At 43.0% G+C, this 20,873-nt stretch overlaps 1 protein-coding gene across 1 annotated transcript in view; it reads left to right on the top strand.

Moving 5' to 3' along the window:
* The first annotated feature begins 10,668 nt into the window (after positions 1-10,668).
* The window catches only part of snx4 (sorting nexin 4), an 86,105-nt gene continuing 75,900 nt past the window's right edge, over positions 10,669-20,873 (top strand). Inside the window, exon 1 of the mRNA XM_063052424.1 lies at positions 10,669-10,980. Coding sequence (XP_062908494.1) covers positions 10,849-10,980 — 132 coding nt within the window. The 5' untranslated portion in view covers positions 10,669-10,848. The remainder of the gene's footprint in view (positions 10,981-20,873) is intronic.

Below are 20,873 nucleotides of genomic sequence, written 5' to 3'. Positions count from 1 at the left end.
AGTTCCTTAGCTCCACCCACAATAACTCAACACTTTCCACCCTATATCTCCTCTTTCTAATGATTTGATTTCATTTTTTTACTAACAGAGCAATGCCACCCCCTCTGCCTACCTGCCTGTCCTTTTGACACAAGGTGTATCCTTGGACATTAAGCTCCCAGCTATAATCTTCTTTCAGCCATGATTCAGTGATGCTTACAACATCATACCTGCCAATTCGTAACTATGCTGCAAGTTCATCTATCTTTGTCCGTATACTGTGCGTACACGTATAACACCCTTAGTCCTGTATTCATTCTTGTCAATTTTCTTTGCCTCTTACCTTGCAACTCATGCTGTTGACTGCAATTTTGCCCTATCAAAATCCTCTCCTCACTGCACATTGCCTCTATTTGTCAAACAGCTACCTCATCTTCAGCGCTATTATCCACCTTTCCTATGATGCTTGTTGCATTGAAAAATATGCAGCTCAGGACACCAGTTGCACCATGCTCAACCTTTGGATTTTAACCTTGTCTGAGGTTTTACCTACATCTGCCTCCACAACCTCTCAACTAACTGTTCTGGCAATCTGGTTCCCAACCCCCCGCAACTCTAGTTTAAACCCCACCATGCAGCATTAACAAACATTCCTGCTAAGATATTAGTCCCCCTCCAGTTCAGATGCAAACCATCTCTTCTGTACAGGCCTCACCCTCCCTGGAAGAGAGCCCAATGATCCAAAAATTTTATGCCCTCCCTCCTACACCAACTCCTTAAATGCTGGACTTGCTAGCAATGGCCATAACTCCAGGGATGATGCTGAAAGACATCCTGGGATGCGCTCGTACTCATCATCAGTGATGTAACCTGGGATCATCGGAAGCTTTGGGTCTTTCAACATCAGACACCCTCACCCGGGCAGCACAGCCAGGGTTGATCAGACCCTGGCTTCAGCCCCAGCAGCATTGGTCCACGGGTCACATCTCTTGATCCATAGCCATCTGGAGGCTCGCTCAGTGTGATAGTCCTGATGACTCTTCTTTTTGCAGACCCCATCATGCCAAGGAAAGAGTAGGTTCTTCAGACCTCCACACCCCGACTCTGTAGGCTCGCATCATGCCCTCCTCCCCGTCTTTGGCACTGTTCTACCAGATCCTGGTATTTAGCTTCCTTATGCTCAGATGCCTCCTCAATCTGGTCTTTCCAAGGTACTGCCTGTTCTACCCCATCACCACCTGTTTCGAGATTTCTGACAGAATGCCTGTCAATTAAATCTCTGAATTCTATGCGTTGGAGCTTTGAATTTACAGCTCCCTATGTATAATCAGTCTGTAGTACCTCAATTATTCACAAGTCATTTAATCACGATTAGAGATTTCATATCAACACACAAAATTAATATTTAAGTAAGTTCAGTGAATGGAGGATCATATCTCATTTGAAGTATTAAATATGCATAAATACAGATTAAACATGTTGTGTAATGACAGTAATTTTATGTCAATGTAAATGAAATGCAATGTCTATGGATTAGAATAAGTTATTGCTGACAGTTAAACACAATGCCATGCATTCTCTAGTCAAAATCTGGTGGCCATGTATATGTGAAAAAAGGGACATCTTCTCTCTGAACCCCTTGTGTATTATGCATGTTTCAATGCTGAATTACTTCAGCTTCTGTTGGAATATTCTTTTGAATACATACATAGCTCTTCAGATTTCTCAGTCTGGAGGCAGAAGTCCCATCCAATTTTACATCCTGTCTGGCATTGTATTTGCATATTTGAGCTAAGAATTTTAGATTAATTAATACGCATAAGCACCTGAAGGGATAAGCCAATGTACTCCACAATACCTTCCATTCTTCTATTTCCTCCATCTACAACTTTCACGAATTCCCACAGCCTCTGATGACTCTGTGATTTCAAACTCTGAGGCTGATGTGAGGGCATCCTTCAGGATGGTGAACTCACCAAAAGCATTTGGCCCAGATTGGGTACCTGTCCAAATACTGAAGACCAGAGCTGATCAAATGGCTGGAGTGTTCACCAATATACTTAACCTCCTGTTTCATCAGAGTCAGGGAGCCACCTCCTTTAAACAGGCTTCAACTATACCAGTGCCTCAATGAATATTGACCAGTAGCACTTACATCTACTCTGATGAAGTACTTTGAGAGGTTGGTGATGAAACATATTAACTCTTGACTGAGAAGTGACTTGGATCCACACCAATTTGCCTACCGGCCCAACAGATCAACTGCAGATGCCATTTCATTGGCTCTTCACTCAACCCTGAGACATCTAGCAAGTGAAGGTGCATATATCAGGATGCGCTTCATTGACTACAGCTTGGCATTCAGTACTCTCATCTCCTCAAAACTGATCAATAAACTTCGAGACCGAGGTTTGAATATCTCCTTGCGCGACTGGATCCTCCATTTTCTCACTTACAGTCCCCAGTCAGTTCCAATTAGCAACAACATCTCCTCCACAACTCCATCAGCACAGGTGCACCACAAGGCTGTGTACTTAGCCCCTTGCTCTACTTGCTTAATACTTACGACTGTGTGGCTAAGCACAACTTCAATACTATATTTAAATTTGCTGACGGCACCACTGTCGTAGGCAGAATCAAGGGTGGTGGCAAATCAGCATCTAGAAGGGAGATTGAAAATCTGGCTGTGTGGTGCCACAACAACTTCTCACTCGATGGCAGTAAAATCAAAGGCCTGATTATAGACTTCAGGAGGAGGAAACTGGAAGGATATGAGCCATTCCTCCTCAGGTGCTCAGAGGCGGAGAGGGTCAGCAACGTCAAACTCGGTCTTATCATTTCAGAAGATTTCTCCAGGGTCTAGCACTTAAGTGCCATTAGGAAGAAAGCATAGCAGCATCTCTACTTTCTTATAAGTTTGCGAGGATTCAGCATGTTATCTAAAATGAAGACAAATTTCTGTAGATGTGCGGTGGTGTATATATTCAGTGGTTGTATCATGGCCTGGTATGGAAGCACAAATGCCCTTGAATAGAAAAGCCTACAAAAAAGCAGTAGGTACAGCCCTGTCCATCATGGGTAAAGCTCTCCCACCAATCAGCACAGCTCCAAGGAACGTTGTCAAAGGAAAGTAGCATTCGTCATCAATGACCCCCTCACCCAGGCCATGCATTCTTCTCACTGCTACCATCAGGAAGGAGGTTCAGGAGCCTCAGGACCCCCACCACCAGGTTCAGGAACTTTAATTAACTCTCAACCACAGGCTCTGGAACCACAGGGGATAACATCACTCACCCCAACACTGAACTGTCCCCAAAACAGATGGAGTTACTTTCGTCATTTCATGTTCTTGATATCTATTGCTTATTTACTTATTACTAAAATTTTGCTATTTATTTTCTTTTTGTATTTGCGCAGATTGTTGTCTTTAGCACACTGGTTGTTTGCTCATCTTGTGGTGTGCACTTTTACTGTGAATGCCTGCAAGTAAATGAATCTCGGAGTTGTATATGGTGACATATATGTACTTGAATATAAAAATTTACTTTGAACTTTGAACATCCATTCTGATAGTCATCCTCCTTTTCAGTTATTTATGAATGCCTCTCCCACATACCCATTCCATTTCCTGCACTTGTGTTCTCACCCTGTCTCCTCTCCACCAGTATGAGGGTATGTTCTCCATGTCCCAACCTTCCATCTTCCTTCTCCTCTATACTAAACATTTTGCACATGATAATTTCAAACACCCAGTACATGATACTATCACCAGACATATTTTCTCTCTCTTTCCTTTCCAGAGATCCAAAAGGATATTTCAGCTGACATTCTTGGGCCGTTCTTTCATTGTTATTTATACACAAATCCTTCCTGTGTCACGACATGTGACGTAACACCTACACTTTTACCTCTTTCCTTTCTATTGTGCACGCCCACATAATCTGAATGGAATCAGATTCAATAATACTGGCGTATGTCGTGAAATTTGTTGTGATACAGGAGCAGTACATTGCAATACATAATAATAACGAGAGAGGGAGAGGGAGAGGTCTCACTCTGATCTCTCGATCTTGGACCTCCTACATGACTCCTGTAAAAGCCAGTGCATGCTTGGACTTGACGCATAACATGCTCTTCTCCAACTGGGCACATTGCAGCCTTCCAGATGCAGAAATAAGTATTCAGATATTCAGCATTTTCCATTTTTTTATTTCAGATTTCCAGAATTTTCCTTTGGCAAATTCAGATAATGTTCATTTCTTCCTCAATTTACTTGTCCACAAGACAATCCCCTCTTTCCCCTTACTTGTCCCATTTGCAGTCTCTGCAGGTACAGTCCAACCTGTTGAATGTTTTGAGCCTATTTCTTTTTATTTAGGCTACATGATTGTGTTCACACCCTTTTCCTCAGCCTCTTGCCCTCACCCCCACTCTTCAATCTCCTCTTCCATCTCCCCCGTACCTTCCTTTCCTTACCCAATCTTTCCCTCATAACCCCACTTCTATAGAACATAGAATAGTACAGCACAGTACAGGCCCTTCGGCCCACATTGTTGTGCCGACCCTCAAACCCTGCCTCCCATATAAACCCCCCGACCTTAAATTCTTCCATATACCTGTCCAGTAGTTTCTTACATTTCACTAGTGTATCTGCCTCCACCACTGACTCAGGCAGTGCATTCCACGCACCAACGACTCTCTGAGTAAAAAACCTTCCTCTACTATCCTCTTTGAACTTCCCACCTCTTACCTTAAAGCCATGTCCCCTTGTATTGAGCAGTGGTGCCCTGGGGAAGAGGCGCTGGCTATCCACTCTATCTATTCCTCTTAATATCTTGTATACCTCTATCATGTCTCCCCTCATCCTCTTTCTCTCCGGAGAGTAAAGCCCTAGCTCCCTTAATCTCTGATCATAATGCATACTCTCTAAACCAGGCAGCATCCTGGTAAATCTTCTCTGTACCCTTTCCAATGCTTCCACATCCTTCTTATAGTGAGGCGACCAGAGCTGGATATAGTACTCCAAGTGTGGCCTAACCAGAGTTTTATAGAGCTGCATCATTACCTCGCGACTCTTCAATTCTATCCCTCGACTTATGAAAGCTAACACCCCATAAGCTTCCTTAATTACCCTATCTACCTGTGAGGCAACTTTCAGGGATCTAAGGACATGTACCCCTAGATCCCTCTGCTCCTCCACACTACCAAGTATCCTGCCATTTACCTTGTACTCTGTCTTGGAGTTTGTGCTTCCAAAGTGTACCACCCCACAATTCTCTGGGTTGAACTCCATCTGCCACTTCTCAACCCACTTCTGCATCCTATCAATGTCTCTCTGCAATCTTCGACAATCCTCTACACTATCTACAACACCACCAACCTTTGTGTCGTCTGCAAACTTGCCAACCCACTCTTCTACCCCCACATCCAGGTCATTAATAAAAATCACGAAAAGTAGAGGTTCCAGAACAGATCCTTGTGGGACGCCACTAGTCACAACCCTCCAATCTGAATATACTCCCTCCACCACAACCTTCTGCCTTCTGCAGGCAAGCCAATTCTGAATCCATCTGGCCAAACTTCCCTGGATCCCATGTCTTCTGACTTTCTGAGTAAGCCTACTGTGTGCAACCTTGTCAAATGCCTTACTAAAATCCATATAGATCACATCCACTGCACTACCCTCATCTATATGCCTGGTCACCTCCTCAAAGAATTCTATCAAGCGTGTTAGACACGATCTGCCCTTCACAAAGCCATGCTGACTGTCCCTGATCAGACCATGATTCTCTAAATGTCTATTGATTCTGTCTCCAAGAATCTTTTCCAACAGCTTTCCCACCACAGATGTAAGGCTCACTGGTCTATAATTACCCGGACTATCCCTACTACCTTTTTTGAACAAGGGGACAATATTCTCCTCCCTCCAATTCTCCGGTACCATTCCCATAGACAACGAGGACATAAAGATCCTAGCCAGAGACTCTATGTTCTACCTTTTTCTCTCAATAAGTTCATGATTATAATTCGTTTCACTTCCCATCTACCTGCAATAACTTTGATATTACTTATTAAGAATCTATCTGCCTCTGCCTAAAAACATTCAAGTTTTTGCTTTTACTGCCCTTTGAAGATATCAGAGTGTTTGGCTATGGCTCAAGTGTGGAGGGAGAAAGACACTGGAGCAGGTCAACAGTTCACTGACTATAATAAGAACTGTTGCAGGATTTAAATGAAAAGAAAAACAACAAAAGCTAGGCCAACAGGGCCGTTAACTAAAACTCTCAAACTTAAAGTTAAATGCAAAACTACAGATGGAAACAATGACTAAATACTAAATGTACACTGCTCCTTTACAGCATCAATTGGAATGGTAGCCCTCTTTCCTGGACAAAGGCAAGGATAAGCAGGGACCGCAAATGTGGCTGTGCTTTTGGTCAAGTTTCAACAAGACTAGAACGAAAAGAAGGGAAACAGCAATCAGCTGGAACAAGAATACCCGTGAGTTTGATTGCCAAACCTGTTCTGCAGTCTGCTCGCTCAGGTGCGTAGAACCCACAGCAGAATCCATGGTTGTGACAGAAGAAGGCCAAGAGAAAACAACATCCAACCTTTTCTAAAATGCACACACTCTTATTTTTAATCACAGATCCTCAATTCTGGATGTTACTACATTAGAAAACGTCTTCTCCACATCCACTCTGCAAAGATTACTCAAAATCTACAGCAGTGGTCCCCAACTACAGGGCCATGAGAAAACAATATGATTTGGCGCTAAGAAACAATATGAGTCAGCTGCACCCTTCCTCATTCCCTGTCACGCACTGTTGAACTTAAACACCCCCCCACCCCCGTCGGCCGTCCACAAGAAAATTGTCAATAATAAACTGGTCTGCGGTGCAAAAAAGGTTGGGGACCCCTGATCTACAGAATATGGTGAAAACAGGGCATTCCTTACCCCAAAGATCTGTCTTGGCTGTAGAGGGGTTTTCAATTTCTGATTTCAAGAATGCAAAAGAGCTTTTTTTTGAATTAAATGCTTATTGTGTATTTTCACCAGCTGCACTTTCTAGTCAAGTTTAGACCTTTTTGACTCTATTCTGGCAAAAAGTTTGAAGTTCAAAGTACTGTAAATTTCATTATCAAAGTGCATATATGTCACCAATGCTGAGATTCATTTTCATGTGGGCATACTAACCAAATCTATCTTCCCGTACTTAAAATAAAATTCTAAACTGCAGTGATGTTTAAAAAAATAAAATGCACAAAAAATATTTTAAGGAATATGGAAATAGAAGTTTGTATACTGGCTGGAACAAAAACATAAGAAACAGGAAAAGAGATAGGCCCATCAAATTGCTCCTCCATTCAATGGCCTCAACACTGCTATCTCACTCTTCCCCCAATGCATTGACATCATTACAATACAAATGTCTGCTAAGGCTGACTGCTTCCAGTCTGCACTTAATTCCTTGTGTTTCCTTCTAACATGCAATGGTTTATAAAATTGGTGTAGTTTATTATGTAGTGTGATATTGTCTATGGAAAATCAGAGTGATCCAAGGTCATGTAACCTCTAATTACATCAGATATCACCATAGGAGACTTATTATAAAGCAAACTTCTACGGATGTACTGTGGGGAGCATTCTAACTGGCTGCATTACCATCTGCTATGGGGGTAGGGGGTTGCTACTGCACAGGATTGAAAGAAGCTGCAGAAAGTTGTGAACTTAGTCATCTCCATCGTGGGCACCAGCCTCTGTAGTATCCAGGACATCTTTAAGGAGCAATGCCCAAAAAGGCAGCATCCATCACGAAGGGACTCCATCACCAAGGTCATGCCCTCTTCTCATTTCTACCATCAGGAAGGAGGTACAGGAGTCTGAAGGCACATACTCAGTGATTCAGGAACAGCTTCTTCCCCTCAGCCATCACTTTTCTGAACGGACATTAAACCTATGAACGCACACAAAATGCTGGAGGAACTCAGCAGGTCAGGCAGCATCTATGGAAAAGAGTACAGTAGATGTTTTGGGCCGAGACCCTTCATCAGGACTGGAGAAAAAAAGATGAGAAGTCAGAGTAAGAAGATGGGGGAGGGAGGAAGAAATACAATGTAGTAAGTGATAAGTGAAAACTGAAGAGGGTGAGGGGTGAAGTAAAGAGCCGGGAGGTCTATTGGTGAAAGGAATAAAGGGCTGGAGGAGGGAGAATCTGATAGGAGAGGACAGAAGGCCATGGAAGAAAAGGAAGGGGGAGGAGCACCAGGGGGAGGTAATGGGCAGGTAAGGAGATAAGGTGAGAGAGGGAAAAGGTGATGGGGGAATTAATACCGGAAGTTCAAGAAATCAATGTTCACGCCAGTCAGATTAGAGGCTACCCAGATGGAATATAGATGTTGCTCCTACAACTTGAGTGTGGGCTCATCACGACAGTAGAGGAGGCCATGGACTGACATGTTGGAATGGGAATGGGATGTAGAATTAAAATGGTTGGCTACTGGGAGATTCCACTTTTTCTGACATAGCAGTCTCCCAATGTACAAACGTATATCGGGTCTCACCGATATACATCGGGAGCACCAGTTACAGTAGATGACCCCCACAAACTCACAGGTGAAGTGTTGCCTCACCTAACACTACCTCATTACTTTTTATGCACGACTTATTTAATTGAACTATTTTATTATATATACATTTACTGTAATTCAGTTTTTATCATACTTTCTACTTTATTGTCACCAAACAGTTGATACTAGAACATACAATCATCACAGCGATATTTGATTCTGCGCTTCCCGCTCCCTGGATTACAAATATTAAATATTAAAAGTAGTAAAAATTAGTAAATATTAAAAAAATTAAATTAGAAATCATAAATAGAAAATAGAAAAATGGAAAGTAAGGTAGTGCAAAAAAACCGAGAGGCAGGTCCAGATATTTGGAGGGTACGGCCCAGATCCGGGTCAGGATCCGTTCAGCAGTCTTATCACAGTTGGAAGGAAGCTGTTCTCAAATCTGGCTGTACGAGTCTTCAAGCTCCTGAGCCTTCTCCCAGAGGGAAGAGGGACGAAAAGTGTGTTGGCTGTATTTATTATGTATTGCATTGTACTGCTGCCACAAAAACACCAAATTTCACAACATATGCCGGTGATATTAAACCTGATGCTGTTTCTGAAATCAATAACATAGGAATTATATATATAAATGTTTGTATGTAAATATTGTTACACCAATGTGTGATATCTGTATTCTCTGCCTTTGTTCACTGTAGAAATAGGGCCAATTAACTACCATACGGTTGATATAACATGCTGGATTCTCTCTATGTTGTGTGATTAAGGCTCCATAACTTGACAAAACTCTCGCCTTATAGAATGGAGATGACTGGATACAACTGATTTCAATCACTGAGACTGACATTGAGATTAATTGCTTTTGGCAAACCAGGGCTCAAATCAATTTCTGCAGAAAATGCTCAGCTTTCATTGGGAAGTTAATTTTTTTTATATAATGTGTATTTCCTTCCTCCATAAGAGTGCAGTGACACACAAAGCAGAAAGGACTGGCCACAAAAGTCAGAGCCAGTGACCCCCAACCCAACAACATGGCTGCTATCTTTTGTCCACACTGCCAAATAACTTTTCGAGGATTTTATGGCCTCTCCAGCCATCTGCATAGCCATAAACCAGTCAAGTCCCTATGAATCGCAGATGACTAAAGTGGTTCTCGTTTGTTGCACAATAGACAAATGAACGAATGCATATTTTTAAAAACGCAAACATGAGGAAATCTGCAGATGCTGGAAATTCAAGCAACACACACAAAATGCTGGTGTAACACAGCAGGCCGGGCAGCATCTATAGGAAGAGGTACAGTCGACGTTTCAGGCCGAGACCCTTCGTCAGGACTAACTGATATCTCTTCTTTCAGTTAGTCCTGACGAAGGGTCTCGGCCTGAAACATCGACTGTACCTCTTCCTATAGATGCTGCCTGGCCTGCTGCATTCACCAGCATTTTGTGTGTGTCACTTGAAAGCATATTTTTATTTTCTATTTCTTTCTCTTTTTAACCAGATGGCTTCAGTCAAAATTGTTTGGCTCTGTGTCTTAACTAAAGGTAAGATGATGCCGTCAAGCAGCGACAATATTTTGCGTGCAGCTGTAAAGGGAATGATCAGATATTTCCATTTAGGACCACTGCATCTGAAATCCACAGTCACAGTCATGGGTAGAATTACAAGTGGTAGAGGCAGGTTTGATTTTGTCATTTAAAGTCAAATTGGATAGGTATATGGACAGGAAAGGAATGGAGGGTTATGGGCTGAGTGCAGCTAGATGGGACTAGGTGAGAGTAAGCGTTGGGCACGGACTAGAAGGGCCGAGATGGCCTGTTTCCGTTCTGTAATGGTTATATGGTTATATTTTTTTGAATAAAGACCATAAGATATAGGAGCTGAACTAGGCCATTTGGCCCATCAAGTCTGATTCGCCATTTCATCATGGCTAATCCATTTCCCTCTCAGCCCCAGCTTCTTGCCTTCTCCCCATATCCCTTCATGCCCTGACTAATGAACAATCTTTCAGCCTCTGTCGTAAATATACTCAATGACTTGGCCTCCACGGCCGCCTGTGGCAACGAATTCCGGCGAGTACATACCCAGAGCCTCACTGGAAACAGTTTGATGGGTTATTTTGAGGTCATGTATAACTGTTTACAACCTCCAACTCACTGATTGGTACGGTGAGTCCCCGAAGCAGGGTGCACCCACTGCGGGATCTTTCAGCGGGCCAGAGTGCGCTGTGCCTTTAACCGTGGACCGAGGTCGGAGGGCCGCAGGCCGCGGCTGCGCAGTGTGGAGTGGTGGATGATGGCAGATCAGGTCGGGAGGCAGGAGGAAGCGGAGCAGGTGTCGGCGGGGAGGAACTGGGAACCCCAGGCTGAGCCTGAGCTCCAGTCCAGTCAGGACACAGATAGTCCCACCGGCAACCAAAGCACGGTATGGATGCGGGCGAGCCGCGGGGAAATAGGGCGGCGTTGGGCCCTCCGGCATCGGGCGCCGGGGCTTGGTGGTAGTCTCCGCCCGGCTTAAGGAGCAACTCTGGGGGGCGGGCGCCGCTCCTAGAGGTGGGACTAAGGAGCTCCCTGGCGATTTAGGGGCATTCCTGTTTTTGCAGGCTTGGTCCAGACCGAAACGTTCCTTTCGAATCCCTGGGTGGGATATATGATTCACGCAGAGTATTTCACAGCTGCTGAGAGTGTTCGGCTACTTTGGAATTTGCGCTGAAATGTTCCACATAATCGTTGGTTCCGATTGGAGGTCCTCAGATTGTACACCGAGACACCAACAGAGAATCCAGGCTCCTTTCCCCATTGACACATCAGATACACTGTATTTGTGTTTCATTTTCACCAATCTGTAGCTGCCAGTTTTGCTTGTGGGTAGCAATTTGCTAATGTGCTGAGCACTGAAACTCATTTGATCCAGAATGATTTTCTGTTAGCATTATTACAACAAATGGGGCCTGCTTTTACTTTGTCTTGTGTCTTGGCAGCCAAAGTAATAGAATGATAAATCAGGAATATTAATAAGTGAATACGGGCACAAAAGCCAGGGCGTATACATTTTTGGTCCAAGTTTCCTTGACAATACACAAAATGGGGTTGCTGTTCTGTCAGGTAGCTTCAACCATCAGGCTCTTTAACCAAAGGGATGACGTCACTCAACTTCACTTGCCCCATCATTGAAATGTTCCCACCACCTGTGGACTCGCTGTCCAGGACTCTTCATCTCATGCTCTCAATATTTATTGCTTACTTATTATTATTTCAATAGTTCAGTAGTTTGGGTGACTGCAGGGAATTGCAAAAAGAGATTGTGGACTTCAATAATACCAGTGGTGTGGATGGCTAAAAGGATGAATTCTGGGGAGCTTGGAAAAAGGTTTAACAAAAGCAGGATCTTTATGGTGGAAGTCTCAATGCCACATGTAACAAGTACAGAGATAGGGTAACTAATATGTGGCTGCACGGGGATATCCAGGTGGGAAGCTTTTAGATTTGAGGCATTGAGATAGTTCATGGAGAAAGTAGAACACGTATTAACTAGAACGTTAGGACTGGAGCCAGTATTTGCTGGGCTGGGTGGTTGGTGTTTTGTGCTGTTGGGGAGGCAAAAGCAAGAGGTTTGGAATCTCCAAGGAAATTTGGGAATGGCACGGTTGAGTAGTCGTTCGCACAGCACTTTTCAGTACCAGCGATCCGGGTTTATTTCCCACTGCCGTCAGTAAGGAGTTTGTAAGTTCTCCCTATGACCACGTGCGTTTTCTTTGTGTATTCTTCTTCCCCCCCCCCCCGCCACAGCTCAAAGGGTCGGAAGGGCCTATTCCGCGCTGTCTCAAAAAATTGGAAAGGAACACCAATGCAGGAATTAGAAGTTGGACAAGTAGTAGGCAAAATAAATAGGGGAAGCTAAGGCAAGTGGCAAATTGGGATCCTAGTATTGAAAGTAGTAGGTGTTGAATTGACACTATATCTAATGCTCACTGTATTTGCAGCAAGAAAGATGAATTAATGGTATGACCCTAATTCTATTTTGGAAAAGATGGGAGCTGAATGTTCAGTGATATTTGACTTCTAGAAAAGGTACAGGTGATAAGGCAGAATAAAAAGGAAGAGCTCAATGTGTTAAGTTTTCTTGGCTCTGCAGGTTATGATGTAGAACTATAAGTCAGTTTGGAACAGAGTAAGACATGGCAAAGTTCAATATTGGCAGACATTATTTATAAGTCTTCAAATTGTAGTTTGCGATTTTGAGTGGGACAAATCAGTATAAATTAGGTATGTGTGATACAGTAACCATGAGGACTTTAATCATGTACTGTATGTGGACTGGATTCATCAGGTCAACAGTATTAAGGTAGGAGCCAAGAGCCAGGGTGTATATGTTTTTGGTCCAAGTTTCCTTGACAATACACAAAATGGGGTTGCTGTTCTGTCAGGTAGCTTCAACCATCAGGCTCTTTAACCAAAGGGATGACGTCACTCAACTTCACTTGCCCCATCATTGAAATGTTCCCACCACCTGTGGACTCGCTGTCCAGGACTCTTCATCTCATGCTCTCAATATTTATTGCTTACTTATTATTATTTCAATAGTTCAGTAGTTTGGGTGACTGCAGGGAATTGTAAAAGAGATTGTGGACTATATACAAGATTGTTCTCTAGCGTCATATGGTGAGGAACCAACTAGGAAGGAAGCAATTTTGGAATTTGTTTAGGTAGTGAGAAAAGTTTAATTGATAATCTTCTAATCAAACGGCCTTTTGAGGAAGGTAGGATATTGAATTTGAAAGTGATGTAACTCCATGCATAATTTGGGTCTTAAATCTTTCTGAAGGAAACCATTAAGGCATGAGGATGCAACCTTAATAATGAAATATTAAGTTTCTTCCTTTGACTTTAATTTCTCTTGCCAATCATAAATGAAACACATTTGGTTTTAAGATTAAAATAAAAGGATCTTTTATTTTTGAAATTTATCATTATTCCTTAAGTGTGACTTGAAGACCACTTTTTAATGAACTCTGCCACATAACTTTTTTTCTAAAAGTCAAATAACAGAAATGACTATAAATCTGAGGATAAGGAGCATTGTAAGACTTGGCAAAGGAGAACTAAAAAACAATTTGAAATATGAAAACAAACCTGTGATAAGTGAAAATAGATTATGTGAAAAAAGTGGAGTGGAACTAGGCCCTCAAGCATTTCATGCCTACTCCAGCATTTAATAAGATCATGGCTGGTCTTGACACCATTTCTGCACCTTTTCTACATGCCCCCCTTCAAATTATCAAATATTTATCCAATACCACTTTAATTTTTATGATCCAACCTCTGAGGCCGACAATTCCAGAGGTTCTCCAGCAACTGCGAGAAGATATTAACGAGTTTTAAATCAGTTAAATGACTGTTTGTATTCTCCAAGATTCTCCCACGAGTGAAAATAGCCTAACTTTTACTCTGTTAGGCATCTGTTGAGTCAAAGTTCAAAGTAAATTTTATTATCAATGTACACTTATGTCACCGTATACAACCCTGAGATTCATTTTCCTGTGGGCATACTCAGCAAATCTATAGAATAGTAACTATAACAGAATCAATGAAAGATCAGCCAGAGTACAGAAGACAAGAAACTGCAAATGCAAATACAGGTCATTTCCCGCCCCCCCCCCCCCCCGCCATCCGAAGGTAGAGCGTTCCTATGAAACGGTTCGTAAGCTGGAATGTCGTAAAGCAAAGAAGCAATTACCGTTTATTTATATGGGAAAATTTTGTGAGCGTTCGCAGACCCGAAAATAATCTACCAAATCATGCCAAATAACACATAAAACCTAAAATAACAGTAACATATAGTAAAAGCAGGAATAATACGATAAATACACAGCCTATATAAAGTGGAAATACTTTTCCACAATCATTGCCTGAACTGTTCTCCGTAGCGAAAATCTCACACAGGCGCCATTGGCAAAAACACGGCGCACGCGCTCTCCAGTAACCTTTAAGCTATGAAGCTGTCAAATCATACCAAATGACATAAAAATACACAGCCGATATAAAGTAGAAATAATATATGTACAGTGTAGTATCACTTACTGGAATTGGGAAGAGAGCGAGCATACTGATGGTGGTGTGTTAGACTGAGTCGTCGCAGGTTGGGGTGGTGCAGTGGCCCCCACCCTCCGGGCCGCCGACTGATACCGATCCGTGAAGCATGCGGGGGTACAGCGGTAGCTGGGAGGCACCCAGCACATCTTTAAGAAAAAAGCCAAAATAAGCATGCTAATTAATTAAGTGCTGCCGGCATGTAATTGTCGGCCCAGATCAGTGCTGATTTCCGATTGCATCGCCTCTGATCTGGGCCGACAATTACGTGCCGGGCGGCACCTAATTAATTAGCATGTTTATTTCGGCTTTTTTCTTAAAGGTGTGCTGTGTGTCTCCCGGCTACCGCTGCATTCTCCGCGAATCGGTATCTGTCCGCGGCCTGGGAGTTGGGGTGGTGAGACACTGGGGTGTCATCTCGTCGTCTATTTCCATTAGAGCAGGCAGCTCATCTTCTATGACTGCCTGCCTCGATGTCGAAGGTCGAAGTTCATCATCTGCTGTGACTGATGTGGAAGGCTTGCTTGACTGCTGAGCCTCGCGCAGTTTTCTATCATACAGTTCTTTGTAAGCACTCAAACCATCCTGCAAATATCCCCTAAACCGACGTACCCTTTCAAAATTAAAGTCGTACTTTATCATTACTCATTCGGTTTCGATTGTTATCTTTTCCTCTTGCAATTGCATCAGCTCTTCATCTATCAGTTCTTGGTCATGGGATGCCAAAACCTCTTCAACGTCATCTTCGTCAGCTTCCACAGGCCAAACTCACTTAGTCCTTACTTCTGCAAACAACAGGAATTCTGCAGATGCTGGAAATTCAAGCAACACACATCAAAGTTGCTGGTGAACGCAGCAGGCCAGGCAGCATCTCTAGGAAGAGGTGCAGTCGACGTTTCAGGCCGAGACATGAAGGGCCTGCTGCGTTCACCAGCAACTTTGATGTGTGTTGCTAGTCCTTACTTCGTTCACCACGATCCAAACGCTTAATTATGTCTAGTTTTACGCTAAGCGTAACACCCTTATGAGCTCTTTCAGCCTTTTCCAATACCGTAGAACTCATCTTGCTAACGGATGCTCACAGGCATGTGTTTAAGCAATGCCGGCGAGAATGCCGTTCCGAATCCGGGGGAGAGCGGCTGCTCGGGGCACGCGCTGCCTTTTTTCGTAACAGTGAAAACACCTTCTGTTAGCGAAAACAGGGTACTAGTGTAGGTCTTTCGTAACAGTGAGGTTTCGTAAAGCGAACGTTCGAAAAGCAGGGGACACCTGTATAAATAAATGATAATAACTAACGAAAACACTAGATAACATGAAAGAGTCATTAAAGTGAGATCATTGATTTTGGGAACATCTCAATGGGCAAGTAAGTGTAGTTATCCCCTTTTGTTCTGAAGCCCAATAGTTCTAGGGTAGTAATTGTTGTTGAACTTGGTGAGGCGCCTGTACCTTCTACCTGATGGCAGAAGTGAGAAAAGAGTGTGGCCTAGGTGGTGGGGATCGCTAATAATGGTAGCAGCTTTCTTACAACAGTATTACATGTAGATGTGCTCAGTGGTTGGAATAATGTGTTTTTGAGTAAGGTAACTCCTTGTTCTTTGAAACTCCAAGGAATAGTCCAAATTATTTCATCTCTTAGTAATAGCTCTCTCATTCCATGAATTAGCTGGTGAATGTGCTTTGTACTGCTTCCAATTTGGCTATTTTTTTCTCCAGCTGGATAGGGACCAAATCTATTTCGTGTGAGGCTTCATTAGTATCTTGTACAATAACAACAAAGCCTACTTTTTTTTTTAATCTCCAATTCTTCTGCAATGAAGTCTAAAGTAATGTTTGGCTTCTTAACTACTTGTTGGACCTGTCTGTTAGCTTTTTGTGTCTTAGATTCCTCTGTGCTTCACCAACTTCGCCTTTTGATTTATCTTACTGAGCACATGACCATGAATTTCCCCACATGAAACTTCATTTACTTGTCTTTTGCCCACTCACTCAGTTTATCCCTATCCCATTGCAGGGCCACAGCAGGGCTTTATTCCTACTTTTGCATCAGCAGCAAATTTGGAAACCTTGGATGGTTCCTTCCTCCAGGTCAATAATGTGAATAACAAACAAAGGCAGGGTCAAGAACTGATCTCTGGTACTTCACAAGTTACTGCTTTGCTGTCTGAAAAGGACCAATTTATTCCAGCTCTTTTTGATGCGATAGCCAGTTTTCAATTCATTGTAACCTTCAATTCAATTCCTGACCTTCATGTGTGGCTTAGCTACTAAACCCAGTGGAACTGTTTCTACTGACAGGAGAAGGGGAAAGGCAGGTTACTGATGCCTTCAAGCCAGTCACTTTGGGCAGGTGTGGCTCATCAGCTATGGTTAGCAGCTCTTTTAGGAGAAGGAAAACTCTGATCTTAATCCTCTGCTGCTTTGTGGCAATACCCACTGGGTTGGGGGTGGTGAGGGGAATCCAGAGCTGGAGCTCAACGCTGATTAACAACTTCTGCAATGCTACTGGTGCCAAACTCTATCCGTCTCTGCCATTCCTTTGGATTCATCAGTTGCATGGAGAGAGGGAGCCTGCTGCATGTGCAACAGCTTTCTCTCCATATCATACTGCCCTGGCTTATGTATCACGTAGGCAGCTAGGATGCAATATCCATGGTTGACCCCAGCCAATGGAGGGCCTCGTGTAACACACTTCCTCTGGTACATGAGCTTTTAGTTTTGTGTGCCAGCTTGCTTTGTGGCACCTTGTCAAATGCCTTTTGGAAGTTTAAATACACTCTCTCAAACCTCCCTGTTACATCACCGAAGAATTCCTGCAAACTAGTCAAATGTGATTAACCTTGCACAAAACCACATTGACTATGTTTAATTATATTCATTTTTTTCTAAATAAGTGATTTCTGCTTTGATTATTGACTTTGGCACCTTGCCAATAATAGCCATTAAACTAGCAAACCTTCTGCTTTTCTCCTTTTTTGAACAAGAGCTTTGCATTCATTCTCGTGCTCTCTCTCTCTCGCTTTCTCTCTCTTAGCCTGCTGAGTTCCTCCAGCACTTTATGTGTGTTGCAAGGGCTTTGTATTTTTGTATTTGTTGTTTTCTAATGTTCTGATAACCACCTGGAGTTGATTAAGTTATGGAAAGTTACAACTGATGGTGCTTCCCACTAGTGTGCATTCTGTTAGGTCTTGATGACTTATCTGCCTTTAGCCCCCTTTTCTTCTTCCCCTTCCCCTTTAGTTTCTCCAAAACTTTATTTCTTGTAACTGTAAGTTCTATTAGATACTTCAAAATGGCCTGTGTGGGGTCTTGGGGATGCTAACAACATCTTCCACAGTGAAAATTGGTGCAAAAAAAGATAGTTCAACGTATGTCCCATTCCCATTCTGATATGTCTATCCACGGCCTCCTCTACTGTAAAGATGTAGCCACGCTCGGGTTGGAGGAACAACACCTTATATTCCGTCTGGGTAGCCTCCAACCTGATGGCATGAGCATTGACTTCTCTAACTTCTGCTAATGCCCCACCTCCCCCTCGTACCCCATCCGTTATTTATTTATATACACACATTCTTTCTCTTTCTCTCCTTTTTCTCCCTCTGTCCCTCTCACTATACCCCTTGCCCATCCTCTGGGTTTTTCCCCCCTCCCCCTTTTCCTTCTCCCTAGGCCTCCTGTCCCATGATCCTCTCATATCCCTTTTGCCAATCACCTGTCCAGCTCTTGGCTCCATCCCTCCCCCTCCTGTCTTCTCCTATCATTTTGGATCTCCCCCTCCCACTTTCAAATCTCTTACTAGCTCTTCCTTCAGTTAGTCCTGACGAAGGGTCTCGGCCCAAAATGTCGACTGTACTTCTTCCTAGAAATACTGCCTGGCCTGCTGTGTTCACTGGCAATTTTTATGTGTGTTGTTCAACATATGTAATTTTTTTCCTCTCTAATAATTGATCAGCCTTATTTTCTGGAGAATCCACACATAGCTCCCCTTATTTTTATAATATGGCAACTGCACATTTTCTGTCACAATTAATTCATTTTCTCCCTTTATTGAGACTTTTTGTCTTCAGATGAATCCTAAAAATTTCCCAGTTCTCTGCTCTGCCACAAGTCCTTTCCACTGTATATCTACTTTCAATTTAATGATATCCTCTATCTCTTTTGGTAATAGTGTCTTGTTCCTCTTTCTAATGGACTCCCTCTTTTTGATTGTGATAGACTCTCCTACTCATCTCTTGGCTTGTTTACCTGGTTCATCTTGGACATCACCCCCTGTTGTATGAATGAACTCACCAGAGAAAATTACTGATAGATATGAAGCATCTTCTTTGTTTGACAAAACAAGGTACAGCAGGCATCGTGGAGATGCTTTTGGTCGAAAGGTCTGGCTGGCTCAAAATATTATGTGCTGAACATCAAAGGACAATTCCATATTTACATTGTGTCGACAATGTTTCTTTGAAACTGCACACAAACTCCACACCTCCCGACTGGCACCCACACTATAGACATCCAACTGAACTTTAATTAGCATTGTCTGGTCTGTGATTCACGGACTTTAGAAACTCATTGTTCAGAGCTGCACACCAGATTAAGTCCAGAATTCATATGAAGACTGGTGGCCAAAGTCATTTGCTAAATGTAAATGTGCCCAAAAAATCACTCTAACAGTCCCTCCTCTTGGCCGTCCTGGACAAGAATAAATTTTGTACCTGGAAAGGCCAATCTTAGGAGGATCTATTCAACTAGGCAGCAGAAATGCCCTGCTTCAGAATTCTCCCTCCCCCCCCCCAATTATTTTATGTGTATCTACATTTACCCTATCATCCCTAATCGCTGTCTACAAAATGCTAAGTAGAGAGATTGTTCCAGAAATTTGGACTACAGTCTTTCAAAATGTGTCTTTGTTTGTATGCTTGTTGGCTCTTCCCCTGCAGGCTGATTCCAGCTCAACCACATTCCTCCTCTTCACCTCTTCATTTTCTGGTAGCTAAAACTCTGTCTTTCCGGGGGCACCAGCAAGGTAAGTGCATCTGGCTCACAGGCCCTCTCATCGATGTACAGGAAGGGGTTGGGGTGGTCTCTATTTGAATGTCTGCAAGGATCTTTTCCTGGTGACACCCCCTTCCAAACTAGCCAATCGATCACTGGCCTGAGTGCTGAAAGGGCCCAGCTCATTTGTATTCGCTCCTCATTCAGGCTGGGGGTGACTGCCTTCAGATGCCGTGTGCAATCTTTCTCGGTCTACCATGCTATTGAAATTGTGGAAGCAGCTGTCTCTGCTTTAACTTAAACCCTTCCCCATCTATTTTCTTCAATATCTTTTCTATTCTGTACTAATCAACTCATCATCTACCTCCAGCAACCAGCCTTCATTAGAGTATTATTACCATTACACTTTAGCATGCTGTTCATGGGTTTCTGTTACACTGTCAGTGTCTTCTGCCTTCGCGTTTCCTATGGATGTGCTTCCATCAACTGTGGTCAGGTCTGGTGTTCATCTCTTAGGTTCTCTGTCATTACACGGATAATCGGTACACTTGATCCCCTGCTCTATCTGTGGGGGCAATAAGAAGGTGAGTTGCATAGTGCCAGGCCAGATTGAAAAGGTCAGGGTGTCATGGCCCGAGCCAAGGTATGGGCCGGGTCAGATCACTGCTCAAAGTGGCAGAACCCAATGTTCAGATGGTGAGCTAAGTGACAGGCCAGATTGAAAAGGTCAAGGTGTTGGAAAGATCAGGCTGTCAGGGCCCAAGGTGAGCTACAGGCCAATTTACATTGTGGAGCAGTGATCTTACTCGGCTCTGCACTGAACTGTGCGACTCTTGCAGACTTCAGTTCAGAAACGCTACAGGTTTCCCCCGCTATCCAAAGGTAGAGCGTTCCTATGAAACGGTTCGTAAGCTGGAATGTCGTAAAGTGAATAAGCAATTACCATTTATTAATATGGGAAAAATTTTTGAGCGTTCTCAGACCCAAAAAATAACCTACAAAATCATGCCAAATAACACATAAAACCTAAAATAACAGTAACATATAGTAAAAGCAGGAATAATATGATAAATACACAGCCTATATAAAGTAGAAATACTTTTCTGCAGAGCTGTGTAGCCCAGCGAAAATCTCGCAGAAGCGCTCTTGGCAGAAACACTCTCTCCAGTAACCTCTAAGCTATGAAGCTGCTAAATCATACCAAATAACACATAAAAATACACAACCTATATAAAATAG

Source organism: Mobula hypostoma, chromosome 6 (assembly GCF_963921235.1).
Source record: "Mobula hypostoma chromosome 6, sMobHyp1.1, whole genome shotgun sequence".
Classification (NCBI taxonomy): Eukaryota; Metazoa; Chordata; class Chondrichthyes; order Myliobatiformes; family Myliobatidae; genus Mobula; species Mobula hypostoma.
Note: the sequence above shows the minus strand (reverse complement) of the source record. Positions and strands in the feature narration are given on the sequence as shown.